Source organism: Prionailurus bengalensis, chromosome A2, assembly GCF_016509475.1.
Source record: "Prionailurus bengalensis isolate Pbe53 chromosome A2, Fcat_Pben_1.1_paternal_pri, whole genome shotgun sequence".
NCBI lineage: Eukaryota > Metazoa > Chordata > Mammalia > Carnivora > Felidae > Prionailurus > Prionailurus bengalensis.
In genome coordinates, this window is record NC_057348.1 from 152,651,352 (window position 1) to 152,671,382 (window position 20,031).

The 20,031-nt window shown below is 37.9% G+C and overlaps 1 protein-coding gene and 1 non-coding gene across 3 annotated transcripts in view; one reads left to right on the top strand and one right to left on the bottom strand.

The window, feature by feature from the left end:
- Positions 1-19,477, top strand: part of AKR1D1 (aldo-keto reductase family 1 member D1) — a 93,363-nt gene extending 73,886 nt beyond the window's left edge. For both annotated transcript variants that reach the window (XM_043589668.1, XM_043589667.1), the window contains exons 5-9: positions 2,537-2,659; positions 7,111-7,220; positions 8,413-8,578; positions 17,231-17,313; positions 19,350-19,477. In XM_043589668.1, the coding sequence (XP_043445603.1) occupies positions 2,537-2,659; positions 7,111-7,220; positions 8,413-8,578; positions 17,231-17,313; positions 19,350-19,392 (525 nt within the window). In that variant the 3' untranslated portion in view covers positions 19,393-19,477. The remainder of the gene's footprint in view (positions 1-2,536; positions 2,660-7,110; positions 7,221-8,412; positions 8,579-17,230; positions 17,314-19,349) is intronic.
- Positions 1,431-1,503, bottom strand: TRNAM-CAU. The gene has a single exon. It is a non-coding gene; the product is annotated as a tRNA-Met (tRNA).
- Positions 19,478-20,031: the final 554 nt, after the last annotated feature.

The window sequence follows — 20,031 nt, forward strand, 5'->3', positions numbered from 1 at the left end:
AAGCAGGCACCAGGCTGAGCACAGAATCCAAAGGGGTGCTGGATCCCATGACTATGAGATCATGACCTGAGTCGAAATCAAGAGTCAGATACCTAACTGACTGAGCCACCCAGGCACCCCTAAGAAGCCCATTTTAAATGAAAAGACACAAATAGGTTGGAAATAAAAGGTTAAGAAAAAAAATGAAAAGGGTAGAAAAAGACATACTCAGCTGATGGTAATCAAAAGAAAGCTAGAGTAGTTATTTTATTTAAAAAAAATTTTTTTTAATGTTTATTTATTTTTGAGACAGAGAGAGACAGAGCATGAACAGGGGAGGGTCAGAGAGAGAGGGAGACACAGAATCTGAAACAGGCTCCAGGCTCTGAGCTGTCAGCACAGAGCCCGACGCGGGGCTCGAACTCACGGACCGTGAGATCATGACCTGAGCCGAAGTCGGACGTTCAACCGACCGAGCCACCCAGGCGCCCCAGAGTAGTTATTTTAATATCAACAAAGATTACAGAGCAAAAATTATTACCAGGGATAAAGAAGTTTGTTTAATAGGGCGTGTGGGTGGCTCAGTTGGTTAAGCGCCTGACTTCAGCTCACAAAGAAGGTCATGATCTCACGGTTGGTTCGTGGGTTTGAGCCCTGCGTTGGGCTCTGTGCTAACAGCTCAGAACCTTGCTTCAGATTCTGTGTCTCTATCTCTCTCTGCCCCTCCCCCACTCCCTCTGTGTCTCTCTCTCTCTGTCAAAAATAAACATTTAAAAAATTTTGTTTAATAATAATGAAAGGATCAATCCTAAACATCTATGCACCTAATAACAGAACTCCAAAATACATGAATTAAGAGAACTGAAAAGAGAAAGAGAATAATCTACAATTACAGTCAACGATTTCAAAACCTCTCTCTCAATAATTGAGATAGTAAGTACACAGAAAATCTATAGATTAGAGGAGATTTAAATATTATCAACCAGCTTAACCTAATTGACAATTATAAAGTACTTCACCATAATATAACAAAATGCTATTTTTCAAGTGCACATGGAACATTTAGCAAAATAGTCCAGTGTCTGAGACATAAAACACATCTCAATACATTTAATAATATTCTTTATGCAAAGTAGGCTGTCTGATAAAATCGGAATTAAATTTGAAGTCAATAACAAAAATATATCTGAAAACTCATCAAATATTTTGAAACTAAGAAGCATACATGTAAATAATCTGTAGGACAAAAAATAAAATCTGTATCAATATATGTATGTTAGCAATGTTCAGGTGGAAATTAAGTTTTTAAAAATTTAATTATGAAGTATTTAATAATTAAGTGAATATAAAAATATTAAGTATTTAGAGATAAATTTAACAAAATCAGTGCAAGGCTTACATAGTAAAAACTACAATGCATTACTGAGCAGCTTTTTTGTAAGTCATCTCTATACCCAACGTGAGGCTTGAACTCACAACCTCAAGATCATGAGTCACATGCTCTACCAACTGAGACAGCCAGGCCCACTACTGAGAGAAATGTTTAATATTTTAAATAAGTTGAGAGATATATCATGTTCTTTGATACAAGGACTGACCATAAGGATGCCTGAGTGGCACAGTTGGCTGAGCATCTGACTTCGGCTCAGGTCATGATCTCACAGTTAGTGAGTTCAAGCCCTGCATCAGGCTCTCTGCTCTCTCTGCTGTCAGCACAGAGCCAGCTTTGGATCCTCTATTCCCCTTTTCTCTGTGGCCCTCCCCGACTCATGCTCTCTCTCAAAAATAAACATTTTTTAAAAAGATAAAAAAAGATTGACTATATTAAGATGTTAATTTTCCCCAAACTGGTCGATAGAGTCAATGCAATCCCAGTCAAAATCCCAAAAGAAATGGAAAAGCTGATTCCAAAATTTATAGGAAATGGCAAATAGCATAATGATAAAAGATTCACTTACCAAGAAGATATACCAGTTTTAAACACATATGTACCATTTAAATTATCTTCAAAATATATAAAGCAAAGGTTGATAAACTATAAGAAGACATTGATAAATTCTTCTAATACGGTGGGAGATTTCTAACATATTCCTTTAACTTATTGAGAAGCCAGGAAAAACTAGACCTAATTTTATATAAGATGTGTGTACGTGTCTGTGTGTGTGTCTATATACACATATACGTATGAGACAGAGACACACACAGAGCAAGAGGAGAAAAAGATATATACATAATAATAGGAGAATATACATTTTCACACACACCAGACATTTATAAAAATGGATCAGGTCCCAAGCCACAAAGCAAACCACAACAGCTTTCAAGAAATAAGATCATTCTTAATGCACTGGTATACCTTGTGAAAATGCAAGGGGGAAGATATGGTGTACAATATTTCCCAAACAATTCCTGTCTGTCTGTCCCGCTTTTTTTTTTCTTCACACACGCCTATTACCATACCCAGGGACTTTCATTCTTAAAGAATTCATAGTCACCCTCATAGACATCTCGTTTGTTTTGAGGCTTTTTTGTTGACCCATTGGCCTTTATTCAACAGGCTTTGGAAGCTTGCAAAGATGCTGGCTTGGTGAAATCCCTTGGAGTATCCAATTTTAACCGCAGGCAGCTGGAACTCATCTTGAACAAACCAGGACTCAAACATAAGCCAGTCAGCAACCAGGTATAGTTTGACAGGATTGGTGGGAGGTGAGGAATTGGGGTGTGTGTGAGGGGTAGAGGGAGATTCCAATGTTTACTTAACAGCAAGAACCCTGATCTAGGAGTCAGAAATCTTGCGATCACTCTACATATATCTCATCAGAGGACCCTGAGCAAATCTTTTGACTTCTCTCACTATGTGTCTCTTACGAAAAGATTTTAAAGTTCAAATCCAGGCAAAGGGAACCCAAACGATTTTTGGAAGAAAAATAATGAGGGCGAGCTAGATCTGCCAGATATTAATATATACAGAGTATTTAAAATAATGTAACATTTGTACAGAACCAACATACAAATGAGTAGAAAATAAGAAATAAACAAGCCCCAAGTGTAATAAAAACATAATGTAAAAACAACAACAACAAAAACGTAATGCAAACTAATGGCTAAGGGATGAATTTGTCAATAAATAGTGTGGGGGGAAGGGCTAGTTCTGTAGAAACAAATCTAGATCTTTGCCTCATGTCATACTCCTAGCATCTCTTTGATCAGCTGTTAAAGAAGAAAGAGGAAGTCATTTGTGAATACTACAAAACATTTTTAGTTTTCTGGAGTTATATATAGAAAATGTAGCCATGAGAAAATTATAAAAGAAACTGACGCATTGAACAGTATAAAATGTTAAACTCTAAAAATATTAGGAAAAACAGAGCAAACAAAAATGGATAATTCCATTTTTGAATGTAATAGAAAAGGGGAATCATATCCCTAATTCCTACCCCTCACCAGCACATTTTCCTGCACCCTCAAAAACAGTATTTTGTTATAAAGCGTGAAATGGGGAGCCTGGGTGGCTCAGGCGGTTGAGTGTCTGACTTCGGCTCAGGTCATGATCTCACCGTTTGTGAGTTCGAGCCCCACATGGGCTTGCAGCTTTGGATTCTCTCTCAAAAATAAAACATTTAAAAAACAATGAAAAAGAAAAGAGGCACTAGGAACAGTAGGAACCTCTGTTATTTAAAAAATTAGATAACTAAAAGGCTGAAATGACACACACATTTCTTCTTACCAATATATACCTCAGAATGAAAAATGAGGAATTTGACAGTGTGTCTCCTTATGACAAAGAGCATGTTGGAAGATCATAGCTGATTCATGTGTTTCATGGTGTCTGAAGGCAGAGTATATCAACCCTACAGAGATAGCACAGATCAAAGTGCAGGTCTACTGGCCGGCCAGCCATTACCCTGTGCATTGAGTAGGACCACCTCTACTCCAGAGACACAAAAAAGAGCAGCTTTCAGTTCAAGATCACTATGAGCATACTGTGGGCCTCATACAGAGCGGACACATTTTATCTATGAGGGATACATACCTGGAGACCTTGCATAAGTCAAAATTCACATATTTAAAAATTAACTTTCCCATTAGAATAAATTTAAAGCATAATTTGCAGATTTGTCTATTTTTCCATGGACTTTATGAACAAAGTCACGTAGAATATGACCTTGCTCTCTACTAATTCTCAGAATCTGAGCATTCCAAACTTCCCTAGTACTGTCCAAGATGTCTGTGTTGACACAAAGACATGTGTCTCCCAGGCTCCATCCCTGGCTTAGTACCTCCAAAAGTCTTCCTCGTGGGCAATTTGTCATGCAGTGTTTTCCCAGACTAATTCAAAGGAGACCTTTGAATTAGACCTTAGCTCAGGTCTTTTAATTTTTATACACCCAATTCTAACAAATGAAGGAAGGGGAGGGGGAGAAAGGAAAGATCTCCAAATTCTTCATTTTTTTCCTAACCCTACTCACTATGCCTAAGTCACAGACATCTGACTTAGGAAGCAATAAATATTTTTTGAGTGATTTAATTAATGAAAGGAAAATTCAGCATAGTTTTTTTACAGAAAGGCGGAGGATGAGGTTAACATCTTCCTTCACAGCTTCTGTCCAGCTTAACTTCACCTTGTGAGATTTTGCTATCTCAAGTCCCACGCTACCAAATAGTGTTGAAAAAAAAGCCCCAGACATGTCAAGACACTGAGAAGTGACATCAGTTTTACATAGTCAACAAGAAAAAGTAAAGACCGCATCTCCAGTGGCCCATCCACAAAGGGCCATAACCAGTCCCTGGCAAAGAAGGAAGCAAGTGTGCTTAGTCATCCTTCTCCTTAGAAATGACGAAGTTCCAGGGCAACACTGGCATCAAGGCCCTGTGACATCAGACACCGTCACTGCCCTTCACCTTAAACTCGGCCTCCGGTGCCAGCAGACCCAACAAGGATCATCTGCTGGCCTCAAATGACCCCACCAAGCTGCAGTGCTGATGGAGCCCTTCTGTAAAGTCTGCAGGACCAGTAATTCTTTCTAAGATTCTGGCTTGGTCCTGTCTGTCTGTAGAGGTACCATTTCCATTCATTCAACAGCCATTGAGCACTGGCCTTATGCCACGCACTTTGCTAGGTTCCAGGCATGCATAAGTGACCAAAGACAGATACAACCCTTCCTCTCGGGGCACTAGCTGTCTAGTGTGGAACAGACATCAAATAATCACAAAAGTTATTGATAGTTAGAAACTGAGATAAATGCTCTGAAAAAAAAAAGGAATATGGTTCTCTGTGGTCGTATGCACATGGATCTTAATAGCTTATCCACTCCCACCCCCACATTTCCCTCACTGGGTGTCCCGTTAGTGATACGCCCCAGGATTTTTACCTAAGAACTGTCTATGCAGGGGTGCTTGGGTGGCTCAATCAGTTAAGCATCCGACTTCAGCTCAAGTCATGATCTTGCAGTTTGTGTGTTCGAGCCCCACGTCGGGCTCTGTGCTGACAGCTTAGAGCCTGGAGCCTGCTTCGGATTCCCTCTCTCTGCCCCTCACCGACTTGCACTCTCTCTCTGTCTCTGTCTCTCTGTCTCTCTCTCTCAAAAATAAATATTGAAAATTTTTTTAAAAAGAACTGCTTATGCAAACATTTATATTAAATTAGGTTATGTGATGTTATTTGAGTGTATATATTAACTCTCAAGTTTTTGTTGAGTAGATGTCTCTCGGATGTTACTTAGTGCAACTCTGTATCATCCCAAATTGCCATTCACAGATTCAGTTCAGTCATAGACTCAATATGCACATACCTATTTGTTCTGTTTCTAACTCTAATTGCCTTATTATGTATAACTTTTGCCACAAACCATATGAAATCCTTTTGCAAAGAGTAGGTTATAAAAGCATTCAATGTATATATAAACATACACACACATATTTACATACACGTATACACACACCTGCTTCTGCATTAATAGGCCAGAGACAGGCCACAGCACTCCAATCTGATTAGAAAGGAGTCCTTGTGGGGAGACCGAACTGCTGTGTTTGGAGTGAGCCGGTAGGCATGAAATGAAGGAATTCATACTTAGTTTCTAAGCAGTGAGTGACATGATGAAGTACATATTTTGGGGAGACTGGTCTACCAATAACAGATGCAACTGGAGATGAAAAAGCAGAGAGTGATGTTGGAAGGAAACACTAAGAAGTGTGATTCCTGCCGTATTTTAGGTTCTGTGTTACTTTTTAGAATTGTTTAAGAAATGTTCCAAAGGAGAGAAAACCCACAAGTGTTTCTTAGGGTCAGGGAACAAGATTATGTCAGGGAGAAAAAAAAAAAGTATATCAAATGAGAATGGGAATAAGACCCACCACTAAGAGGCCCAGTTTTATCTTTGCAAATTCATAGGTAGCGAGCGGGTCCTTGGGCCTTCTAGAACTCAAACCAGACAGTGAAAATAATAATTAAATACTACAACTATTTTCATTCAGCCTTGGTTGATTTTAATTTACAAAGGAAAGAAAAGCACAGGCCCAAAATTACCAGAGGGGTTAAAAGAAACTTTGCGAAGGACTTTGTGACACAAACATTTTTAGTGCGGGACTCTTGCCAATGAGACACTGAAGATAGATGTAGGCCTGCACTGGGCGGTGTAAAGACCTCTCGGCCGAGAAGACAAAATACATCTTTAAATTTCATTTTATGCATGCTCTACCTCTTGTGAAAATGTTCTTAGATGCTCGATAGCTACAGAGAAAAGGCTTCAGCAACATGTCGCTGCTCCCTATCGAGACTCTAATCTGAACCTTGAGACTGTATTGTTGTCCTAGAAAATTGTATTTGCTGGAATGGTCACTATAAATAATTAAGTCTGTTCCGTTAAAGATTTACACTATGATAGCTACATGAAATTGAATTTGCTCCCCGTTTATTTTAGAATTAATCCACAGGTGGTGACCCCACTAACCAAGTTGTAAGTAATCTCACCATAACGTGAACTTCCTTGTTAAGAACAATATTCAGCATTTGCCTCATTATCCATGATGCTTTTAGATGGGTTTTATTGAAGAACTTTTAAAAAACTGTGTAAAACTGCATTCACTACAAGGCTTTGATTTTGTGCTCTGCCCTCCAATGCAACCATGTAGGTTGAGTGCCATCCGTATTTTACCCAGCCCAAACTCTTGAAATTTTGCCAACAACATGACATTGTCATTATCGCATATAGCCCCCTGGGGACCTCAAGGAATCCAAGCTGGTAAGTAAGACTCTATGTCTGCTCAGGAGTGTTTCTTTTGGTGTAGAATGTGAGACTAATGTGAGTTACTTGAATGACATGACTATTTGGCTCTGTGATTTTAAGAAAGTAACTTAACCCTCTCTGAGCCATGCTCTGTGTATACAAATTGGAGCTAATAAAACCTCCCTCACAAAGGTGGGTTAAGAATTGATTATACTGTATGTGTAAAATTGCCTAGCAGTGCCTGAAACATAGGAAATGCTCCATAAATGTTAGTTTAGGTATTATTGACAAAGATTCTCCATGACCAGATCCTGAAATTTTTTATTTTTTTCTTTTTTCTTTTTTTAAAATGTTTATTTTTGACACAGAGAGAGAACACGGTGCCAGGGCACACAAGCAGAGGAGGGGCCAAATCTGAAGCAGGCTCCAGGCTCCCAGCTCTCAGCCCAGAGCCTGATGCAGGGCTCGAACCCACAAACCATAAGATCATGACCTGAGCCAAAGTCAGACGCTTACCAGACTGAGCCACCCAGGCGCCGCAGAGAATTGTTTGAGCTCTGTGTTCAGTGGCAGCACTTGTGCTGTGTGTGATGTGTTCAACACACTTAAGTAGAAATTTTTCTACTCGAAGATGACTCCGAGAGTTGTGCCTCTGTTTGCTCCAACAGAGCCTTCCCCTGTGTACCTACTTCTAACCCAGTTATCTCCGTAAGACTCACCCAAGAAGCACTATTTACCCTCTGAAAGACACAGCTCTATAAATTTACCTCTTTATCTTTTCCTGATAAAAGCAACCCTTTGGGGTGCCTGGGTGGCTCAGTGGTTAAGTCTCCAACTCTTGACTTTGGCTCAGGTCATGATCTCACAGTTTGTGAGCTTGTGCTCTGCCTCAGGCTCTACACTGGTAGTAGGGAGCCTGCTTGCTATTTCTCTCTCTCTCTCTCTCTCTCTCTCTCTCCCTCTCTCTCTCTCTCTCTGCCCCTCGCCCTGCTCACACTCTCTCTCCCAAAATAAATTTTAAAAATTAAAAAAAAAAAAGAGCAACTCTTCACTGAGCGCTCTGCACTCCAAGAAATTGGTTACAGGTGACCCGAAGTGTCCCGGTAGGTGAACAGGTGGATAGGGAGACGGAGGAGGAGGGCGATGGACTAACCATCCGTTGTCATGACTCGAGCTAAATATGATGCACGTTTTGATTTTTTTCAAGGGTGAATGTATCATCCCCACCTTTGTTAAAGGATGAACTTCTAAACTCATTGGGGAAAAAATACAAGAAGACAGCAGCTCAAGTTGTTTTGCGTTTCAACATCCAGAGAGGAGTGGTTGTTATTCCTAAAAGCTTTAACCCTGAAAGGATCAAAGAAAACTTTCAAGTAAGAGAACTGCTTCAGTACATGTAAAACCTAGAAGGCATTTTTGTTTTGGAGTCTGGGGTTTTTTTGTTTTGCTTTGTTTTAGAGAACTTTCTGTTAATTTAATTAATTGTAATGCCTTCATATTTTCTTTTATACCTGCTCCCCAATCCACACTCTCTAGGTCTGAATTTAACTGTGGCTGAGTTTGAGAGAGTCCCTAGTACTTTGAGGGTTTCCATGCTGCTTGTACATTACCTAGCTCCCTTACTCTTCTGTTTCTTTACCTATTGACTCTTACCTACTCACTTCTCCACCAGCACAGGAGCAATAGAAGGTATAGAACTTGAAATTCCTAATAGTAAACTTTCCACCTTCTTAATGGCTCTGGGAGAAGTGAGGAACAAACTTGGAAATCATTGAAGAAGATCATTAGACTTCATGAATGTCACTTGCCTTTATTTCCTCTGTAAATACTCCATGATCAGCATGGTGATTTACAGGCGAGAAAAGAGGCCACTAGACAAATGAGTGATTAGATTACCTTGCCTACTACTCAAGACTAAACTGCTAGGTAAATACAGCCATAGAAAAGTACCATGCAAAAGTAATTACTCATTAGTTAATAACTTAAGAAAGTGAGCTGCTTTTGTCTTGTTCATAATTAAAGAGGAAAATGAGATAGTATTTATCCCCTCAGATAGGAAAATAATCAGAATATTAAATATGTGGGAAAACATATTGCATATACTTGCATATACTCCTGTTAGAAACATTAACTGGCTTAAGATTTGGAGAAGCAGGATGTCACTTATCCATAGCCATCAAAATTCAAACCCACATATCCATTTGACCCAACAATCTCGATCCTATATTTACACATACATGCATAGAAACATGGATGTTTACTATTGCATGATTTATCATTTTTAAAACCTGGAAACAATCTCCAGTAGAATCTTATAAAACAAATTATAATATATTTGTATAATGAAATATTATATCGCCATTTTTAAATAATAGAGTGGAAATATAAATACTTCCATGGGAAGATATTCATGATATTAGACAATTTATCTTCAGAGATCTTTTGCTACCCCATGACAGAATGCAACTCAAACTCACCAAAGAAAGAGAGACATGATTTATTGGGTCACAGAACTGTAAATTCCATGGATACATCAGACATGACTGGGCACAGGTATGCAAATGATTTATAAAAGGACTGAGTTCTCTCTGTTCCTCTGTACTCCCCCCACCCCTTACCTTCTCTGTCTCCATGTGGCAGCACAAACAGTCCCTGACATCTCCCGGCTAATCTATTACTCATATTCAGTGAACATGATCATAGGTAAAGCCTTCTGTGAGGGTCTCTATCCCTGATTGTCCCTTTGTGGGCCATGAGCTTCTGCCATATTAATCACTGTATCCAGTGAATAAGACACTTTGATTGCCCCCTTGGACTACATCCTGTACTGGAAATGGGTTCATGTGACAAACAGCCCTACGAGATGACAGAAGAGAAGTTCATAAGAGGAAAAAGGGGATTCTGTTACTAGCAAAAAGGGCAAAGAATGATAAACAGTTATACTACTACTCACAGTATTGTAGCACTTACCAAAGTACTTCTTACTAAAAGAGGTTGACACTGTTTTCAGCCATCTTAAAACAATAGGATATCTGCATGGCTAATGTATTGGTTCATCAAAAATTAAAACAAGTTTTAATGCACCTGAAACAAATGTTTTCATGGATTCAAAATTTTACTGTTCAGAGATTGAGAGTAGTTACTAGTAGTCTGTGCAATGGAAGGTTAAAACCTTTGGAGTTTATATCATTTTGTGAATTACAATTTTGTACTGGAAGAACTGTCATTCTCCTTAAAATTTTTATTGCAACTAATTCTGCTATATCCCATATATTTCCATAGCCCAGATAATAAGGGATTGGAGTTCAGAGGTTCACATACCACAAGAAAACATGAAAGAGATACAAATTTACAAAGAAAATGACAGCTGAATTCACAGCCAATTTCCACTCTACAGGGTTTAGACTTGCCCTACCACCACAAATTTTGCTGGGTGTTAAAACCAATATTTGACAAAATAGAAAATTATTCCCTTCTAAACTGAAAATTATGAAAGTAATTTTAGTTATTTTACACTCAATAAAATTTACATTATAATTGCATATGTGTACTAAATGTTAGAAGAAACTGAGGTAAAATAAGCCTTAAAAAATATTGTATAAGATAGGAAATATCCACAAAACATAAAGGGTAAAGGGAAACTTAAATATATTTACAATAAAAGAAGAAAAAGTCATAGAAATAAAAAATTGTGTAATAAAAATTAAGTTAAACCATAAACTTAAAAACTCTATAAAATTAAGGGTGACAATGAAGAAAATAAAAAAGCAGGATATTTTTAACATTGAAACAACAAAAAATCAAATTATACCACCCACTATCCAGCCTGTTACCATCATCCACTGATCCCCATTCCTTGAAGGTTTTATCTCTTGATTCACTTTCCTTCTCTCCAACACTCCTCGCATCACAATTCTTCATGAATTCAACATACGTAGGGATGGTCCTTCCAATCACCCTGCCTTATAGTTCTTTAATCTCCTCTCCCACGATGATCTTGCCCCATATATTTCAGCAACCAATTCCCACTGTTACTCCCTGGAAACTGCAGTTACACTAACACCTAAAAGCTCCTCCATACCCCCCCAAACATCCCCCTCTCTCTCCTGCATTATCTCTCTACTGCATAACTCCCATCAATATACAAACATGCTGTGACCTCAATCTTAAAAGGTAAAATCCAATCTAGACTCACTTTCCCCTCCACATATTATCCTTTTCTTTCTTCCTGTTTACAGCAAACCCCTTAAAAGAGAATTCTATTATCACAGCCTCCAAGTCCCTTTCCCCCAGTCTCCCTTAAACCCATTGAAACCAAGCTTTCACCTGACCATTCCATTGAAACAGCTTGTCAAGGTCACCAGTGACCTCCTCATTGCCAGATCCAACAATCATTTTTCTGTCCTTGTCCTAGTAGATCTTTCAACATTTATACTTACAATTAATACTTTCTTCTTCTTGAAACCTATACCATCAGAGAAGCAGATGGAGGTGGTAGGAATATCAGGCACTCAGTTTTATAATATGAGATCCTGAAAAAGTGAAAAACAGGATAATTTGTGCCATGAAAAAAAAATGCAAATCAATCCACATAAACTAAAGAAAAACATTGCGTAGAAATAATGGAGGGAGGAGGAATTTGGAAGTTTACCTTAAAATTAAAACTGAAAATTATGAAAGTAATTTTAGTTATTTTATATTCAACAAAATTTACATTACAACTGCATATGTGTACTAAATGTTAGAACAAACTGAGTGAATCAGGATCGATTTTTTAAAATATGCTTGACAAAATTACATGATAACAGAATGTGACATTCTTGACATTCTTCACAAAGGTTTTTGCTAAGTGATCATAAAGAGAATAATTCTGGTAAAATTTCACAGAGCTTCATATGAAGGAGATTATTAATCCTTTGGCTTTTTCTTTCAGATCATTCTTTTGATATATCTCCCAAAGTAGTTTTTAACTGCATTAAATTCCTATTTGAAAAAGACTTTGCCTGTAGTTAGAGCAAACCTCCAAGATCGCTGTCAATGACTTCATGAAATCCTGCGTCTTTGGCAAGATTTGTGACTTCGCTTTACGTTACATATTCACTGGAGTCAGAAAATGACTCACCAACACTTAAAAAGTGGGCCTAATGTTAAGCAAAAAGGAAGTTTGAGTAAGGATTTATTTTGTAAGTGATTGGCCCAGTCATGACCGTTTCTATGTTATGCAAAGTTGTGATTCCTTACACAATCTCATAAACTCAATACGTGGATGATAAATAATCAAAGAAAAGCATTCCCTGAAAAGAGCACTGGGAAGTAATCCATCGGGGAAATGATTAGGTAAATCAGGTTATATCTATAACGAATGCAGTAGTTACAATCTATGTACAAAGTCAATCTATGTATTTTGACAGAATAGATAACCAAGACATATTATATGAATGAAAGAAAGTTGCATTAGTCTGCAAAAAGATATGATACAATTGCATTTTGCTCTTAGTGTGTTGAATGTTTGGAAGAAATGTCTGGGATGAAGAATAGGACTGGGGTGGTAGGTAAGAAGGAGACCTTCCACTTATTTCATACAGGTCCATATGCTTCTTTGGTGTTTTAATTTTTACAAAAAAGCATATATTTATGTATTATATAATTAAAACTTATAAATGTAAATTACTAAAATAAAAGTTAAGGGATAGCGAGATAAAACAATAAGTAGAAGATAATTATAATCAAAACAAATGTTAAAAATGTAAATAAGCTAAAGTTAAATATTGAAATGTAAATGAAGAACAATTATAAAACCAGAGCATAAAGTGTGCAAGCTAAAATAAAACAATGAAAATGTAATATATTTAAAAGATAGAAGATGACATTAAAAAATGATGAGAGAAATGATTGAGTCTAAAACAAAGCAAATTAAAATTTCTTAAATGTTTACTCATTTTTGAGAGAGAGGGAGAGAGAGAGAGAGAGAGAGACAGAGCATGAGCAGAGGAGGGGCAGAGAGAGAGAAAGGGAGACAATGAATCCGAAGCAGGTTCCAGGTTCTGAGCTGTCGGCATAGAGCTGGACGCTGGGCTCGAACCCACCAACCGTGAGATCATGACCTGAGCCGAAGTCTGACGCTCAACTGACTGAGCCACCCAGGCACCCCAAAACAAATCAAATTAAAAGTTCAGGTGAGCAACCCGGAGGGGGAAGAGATGCGCCCAGCACCCTGGAGTTTATCGGACGGACTCTAGGCCTGAGGTACAGAAACCCATCCATGAAGAGGAACACTTCCTGAAGGAAAATGAGATTATTTTGCAGCTGTCAGCAAGTGCTGTGGGGAGACTTACTCCTAAAACTCTGAAGCATGGTCTTTAAGAATGGCAGCGTGGGCTAACTAATTCGGATGTAAATTTTAAAAAATAAAAAAGAAAATTAAAAAAAAAAAAGAATGGCAGCATGGGGGCGCCTGGGGGGCTCAGTTGGTCAAGTGTCTGACTCTTGGTTGATCTCATGGTCTGTGAGTTAGAGCCTTAAGTCAGGCCCTGTGCTGACAGTGAGGAGCCTGCTTAGATTTCTGTCTCCCTCGCTCTCGGCCCCTCCCCCGCTTATGCCCACGTATGCTCTCTCTCCAAAAAATAAATAAACTTATTTTTTTTAATTAAAAGTTAAAAAGTACATAAGCAAATTTAGAGACTAGGGAATATTTTTAAAAACACAGCACAGAGGCCATAGTCCAGAATAGGAAGTTCAGCATAATATCCAGAAACAATAAAAAATTCTTCACTCATGGAATTTTAAGAGTCCTAACACGTCCTAAACACGTGTTGTTGCAGAGCATTTGGAATGTCCCTCACGGTGGCTCCATCAGGGGTATTTCTAAGACAAAGAATAGAATCCCATGTTGGGTGTGGCCCCCCAGCACCAGCCCAACTTCTTTCTCATTTGCAGACAGTCATAAATTTCTGTTTGACGTAAAGTTTTTTGGGGTGCCTGGGGGGCTCAGTTGGTTAAGTGTTCCACTCTTGATTTCGGCTCAGGTCATGATCTCACAGTTCATGAGATTGAGTCCCTTACTGGGCTCTGTGCTGACGTCACAGAGACTGCTTGGGATTTTCTCTCTCTGCCCTCCCCTGCTCTCAAAAAAAAAAAAAAAAGAAAGAAAGAAAGAAAAAGAAAAAAAAGCCTTAAAAAAAATCTTTTATGTGTTTGTCACTAAATAACAGAGTTTCAACAGAAGTGAAGAACTGAAACACCTGACAGAACTGAAAGAAACAAATTAACAATCTTTGTATTGGTTTTTAAATTTACCTTCTAGTTAGTTAACATACAGTGTAATATTGGTTTCAGAAGTAGGATTTAGGGATTCCTCATTTACATATAACACCCAGTGTGTATCCCAAGTGCCCTCCTTAATCCCCATCACTCATCTAGTCCATCCCCCCCACACCCCCGTCGATCAACCCTCAGTTTGTTCTCTATAGTTAAGAGTCTGTTTCCTGATTTTCTTCCCCCCAGCCCGCAGGTTCATCTGTTTTGCTATTTTCTTTCTTAAACTTCACATGTGAGTGACATCATATGGTATATGTCTTTCTCTGACTTATTTCACTTACCATAATACCCTATAGCTCCATCCATGTCATTGCAAATGGCAAGATTTCATTCTTTTTGATGGCTGAGTAATATTCCATTATACATATCTCACATTTTCTTTTTTCATTCATCAGTTGACAGACGTTTAGGCTCTTTCCATAATTTGGCTGTTGTTTTTGTTTTTTTAGTTTTTTTTGTTTTTTGGAGGTTTTTTTGGCTGTTTATTAATAACACTGCTATAAACATCAAGGTGCGTGTGCCCCTTTAAATCAGTATGTTTTTATCCTTTGTATAAATACCTAGTAGTGCAATTTCTGGGTCATAAGATAGTTCTATTTTTAACTTTTTGAGGAACCTCCATACTGTTTTCCGGAATGGCTGTACCAGTTTGCACTCACCCCTCCCCCCCCCCAGTGCAAGAGGGTTCCCCTTTCTTCTCATTCTCACCAACATCTGTTGTTTCCCATGTTGTTAATTTTAGTCATTCTGACAGGTGTGAGGAAATAGCTCATTGTGGTTTTGATTTGCATTTCCCTGGTGATGAGTGATGTTGAGCATCTTTTCATGTACCCGTTAGCCATCTCTATGTCTTCTTTGGAAAAAAAATGTCAGATCGTGTCTTCTGCCCATTTTTTAAGTGGATGACTAGTTTTTTGGGGGTGTTGAGTTTGATAAGTTCTTTACTGATTGTGGATACTAACCGTTGATCAGATAGGTCGTTTGCAAATATCTTCTCCCATTCTGTCAGTTGCCTTTTAGTTTTGTTGATTGTTTCCTTTGCTGTGCAGAAGGTTTTTATTTTGATGAGGCCCCTATAGTTTACTTTTGCTTTTGTTTCCCTTGCCTCTAGAGACGTGTCTAGTAAGAAGTTAGTACAGCCAATGTCAATGGGTTTACACCTGTGTTCTCCTTCAGGATTTTGATGGTTTCCTGTCTCACATGTAGGTCTTTCATCCATTCTGAATTTACTTTTGTGTGCGATGTCAAGTGGTCCAGTTTTCCCAATACCATTTGTTGAAAAGACTGTCTTTTTTCTATTGGATATTATTTTCTGTTTTGTCAGATTAGTTGCCCTATAGTGTGGGTCCTTTCTGGGTTTTCTATTCTGTTCCATTGACCTATATGTCTGTTTTTATGACAGTACTATAGTGTCTTAATCACTACAGCTTTGTAATCTAGCTTTTTTTTTTTTTTTTAAGTTTTTTATTTTGAGAGAGAGAGAGAGAGAGAGCGGGAAGGTCAGAGAGAGAGAAGATCCCAAGCAGGCTCCACGCTGTCAGCTCAGAGCCTGACCCAGGGCTTGAACCCACGAACTGCGAGATCATGATCTGAGCTGAAACCAAGAGTCAGAAGCTTAACTGGCTGAGTCACCCAGGCGCCCCTGTAATGTAGCTCTTAAAGTCTGGAATTGTGATGCCTCCAGCTCCGCTTTTCTTTTTCAAAATTGCTTTGTCTATTTCAGGGTCTTTTGTGGTTCCATACAAATTTTAGGAATGTTTGTTCTAGTTCTATGAAAAATGCTGATGGTATTTTGATGGGAATTGCATTGAATGTGTAGATTGCTTTGGGTGATATAGGGATTTTAACAATATTTATTCTTTTAATCCATTGGCATGGAATGTTTTTCCATTTCTTTGTGTCTTCATCCATTTCTTTCATTAGTGTTTTATAGTGTTCAGAGTACAGATCTTTTACCTCTTTGGGTAGGTTTCTTCCTAGGTATCTTATGGTTTGGGGCGCACTTACAAATGGGATTGATTCCTTGATTTCTTTTTGTGCTTTGTTGTTGGTATTTAGAGATGCAACAGATTTCTGCACATTGATTTTGAATCCTGTGACTTTACTAAATTCACATATCGATGCTAGCAGTTTTGGGGAAGAATTTTTTGGTTTTCTATATAGAGTATCATGTCATCTGTAAAGAGTCAAAGTTTGACTCTTTCCCTGCTAATTTGGATGATTTCTGTTTCCTTTCATTGTCTTATTGCTGAGGCTAGGACTCCCAGTACTATGTCAAATAACAGTGGTGAGAGTGGACACCCTTGTCTGACTATAGGGGAAAAGCTCTCAATTTTTCCCCTTTGAGGATGATATTAGCTGTGGTTTTTTGTATATGGCTTTTATGATGTTGAGCTATGTTCCCTCAAAGCCTACTTTGTTGAGGGTTTTTATCATGAATGGATGTTGTACTTTGTCAAATGCTTTTTCTGCGTCTATTGAGAGGATCATGTGATTCATACCCTTTCTTTTATTAATGTGGTGTATCACATTGATTGATTTGCAACCACCCTTGCAGCCCAGGAATAAATCCCACTTGATCATGGTGAATAATTCTTTTAAAGATGTTCATAAATTTTTGAAGAGCTCCCATGGCTGGCCCCACTCCCTGATCCCAGACTTGACCCATTTTCTATCTTCAAAAATATCTTTTATTTCTGTTATTTCAGATCTTTGACTTTTCTCTCACTGAAGAAGAAATGAAGGCCATCGAGGCCTTGAATAAAAATGTCCGCTTCGTGGAGATGCTCATGTGAGTTCAGGGGGACCACCCATCAAGTACTGCCCAGTGATTTTAGATTGTTCTGGGTCTATAGAAATCACAAGGGTAAAGGCCAGTGGGCAGCATGTTCTGAATATTAAACAGGTCTGGGTAAATTACATTCGCTCTAGGAACTTCCTACAAATCTATAGTTTTACTTATAAGATTTCTGGCATTTATGACATCCCATGACTTAGGTTAAGGCATAGCAGGCTAAATATCTTGAAGACAATTAAGTCATCAAGTGTATATATGTTAATACAACAGCAACACAAATATTCAAACCTATTTATTTTTTCCTAAATATCAAGTGATACATAACATAGAGCAAACATCGACAAAAAAGAAAGAGAATAGTATAGTAGAAAGAATACCATGTAAGAAACTAAAAACCTAGAGTTTTAGTTAAATGGCTGCCTATGAGATTTGGAGCTTCTAAGTCCACCTATTAGCTGATTCCCACAAGCAAAATCCTTACACTCCTTCGAAATGTTGCTAAATTCAGCTAGTCAACTGAAGTAGCCCTTTATTTTCTAAATAGTATAGGGCCTTTAAAATAACAAAACAATATAGTTCATACATATATAGTATATGTATATACATATATATATACACATATATATACACACATATGTTTATATATACACATTTCTTTCCTTTATTCATTAGTATTCCTCACTAGTAATCTGTAATCTAAGTGAGCATTTAGAAAATGCTCATTAAGATAGTTCATATAGTTTGAACACTTATCTTATTGGTCCTACTACTTTTTGTGAGTCAGAAAGTACACTAACTATGCTAATATCACATTTTTTAATCAATTTCTGAATTAATACAACAAGCTCCTAATGTGAATTTTCCAGGGTAAAACATTATTCAACATCAAAAGGTACCAACTAGCCTTGGGAATAAAATAGTAAACATAAACATAGACCTAACAAATACTTATGGGTTAATTAATAGCTGTTGAAGATAAACTATTTGTATTGAATAAATATCATTAAATTAAGAAAAGACAGTAAGAGATAGTCAATCCATTGTACTGATTTTTTTTTATAGTTGGTGACATTATTTAGTTTGACATTTGACATATTTAATATCTAATTCCAGCTACACTGGGAAAATAACTCATCAGGAAATAACTAGAAAAATCAGCAAAGAGAAACAAACGTTAGGTTTCACTGATCATAAAAATGTACAATTTAGGGATGCTAGGCCATGATTCTTCTGTTTTTCATCCAGTTGGTCTTTGATTTGACATTGACATTAATATTTTAATTTAAAGCTCACAGTACTTGGGGCACCTAGGTGGCTTAGTCGGTTAAGTATCTGACTTTTGACTTCAGCTCAGGTCTTGTTCTCACAGTCATGATTTCGAGCCCCATGTTGGGATCCATGCTATGCATGAAGCCTACTTAAAAAAAGGTAAAATTAAAAAATGAAGCTCATAATACTTGCAGAGAAACAGAGAATTGAATCTTAGACATGGTCATGGCAGGCACATACACATGCCAGTCTTTTTTTTTTACTGACTGTTCCGTCATTGTTATTTAAGAGATACATTCATTATCATAGAAATTTACTTCACTGATCACTTTACTAGATCTCAGACTTTTGATTCTCAGGAGGTCTAGTGAGAAGGGCAGATAAAACCTCTGAGAAGAGAGTGACGCTGATGGGTAATAGAATTTTGAGGAGAAATGTTTATGTAGATCACTGGAATAGAAGGCCTGTGTCAAAACAGCAGAAGGGAGGAAGGAGTTGAGAAGGGGCACAAGAACCCATGGGCACGCGCGCGCGCGCGCACACACACACACACACACACACACACACACACACCCAACCCAGAATGCTATCCTGGGCTTCAGTAAAAGACGATGGCTCAAGGGAAAATAAGAGACTGGGTGAGAACAGAGAAGGAATGAATTGAGAGAGGGAGGTGTCTGTGAAACTGTCAAGGGATGCTAGTAACACACAGCTGTGCAACGTTTACAGTGAACTTTTTCTTTGGGGAATTGTTTTGACAGGTGGTGTGATCATCCCGAATACCCATTTCATGAGGAATACTGACTTCAGAGTGCCCTTGAATGGATTTTTCCCTCCCATGCACGCCAGAACCTTAGATGTAGAAATGAAAAGGTTTTACTATCCTTAAGTGGTGTGTTGATTTTAACACTCTATCAAGTTTTGTGCAGGATAAATAACTTTGGCTTAGGTATGTAAAGAAAAAGATGTTTCAATATGTTGAGATAATTGTTTGGAAACCATAAGCTAATATTTTATTAGATCAAGGTCTTCTGGGTTCCTGACAGAAAGACATTAGGCTTTAGAAGAGATTTCAGAGGTAATATATGATGATAAGAAACCCATGAATCTGATTACTGCCATTAAGTCTGAACTCCTTACTTTAGCAGTTAACAGGACAACAAAGAGGGTGGAGAGCTGGCACAAGCCAGTGCTGGCAATGACCTTGATGATTTGGAACACTGACTGTAATCTAGACACTGCCAAGATAAGATCCACACATGCATTATTAACAAGGAAGTGATTTGCTACACCTTGTATAAAGAGAAGGGGCTAAGTGTAGAAAAGTCTTAAAATAGAGCTAATTAAACAGCACAGTGGTCACCGAAGACACAATGATTTAGTTGTTTGTTTCCACCCAATGGGGGTTAGTTTAGCTTTTACCCAGTTTGAGGGATTGATAAT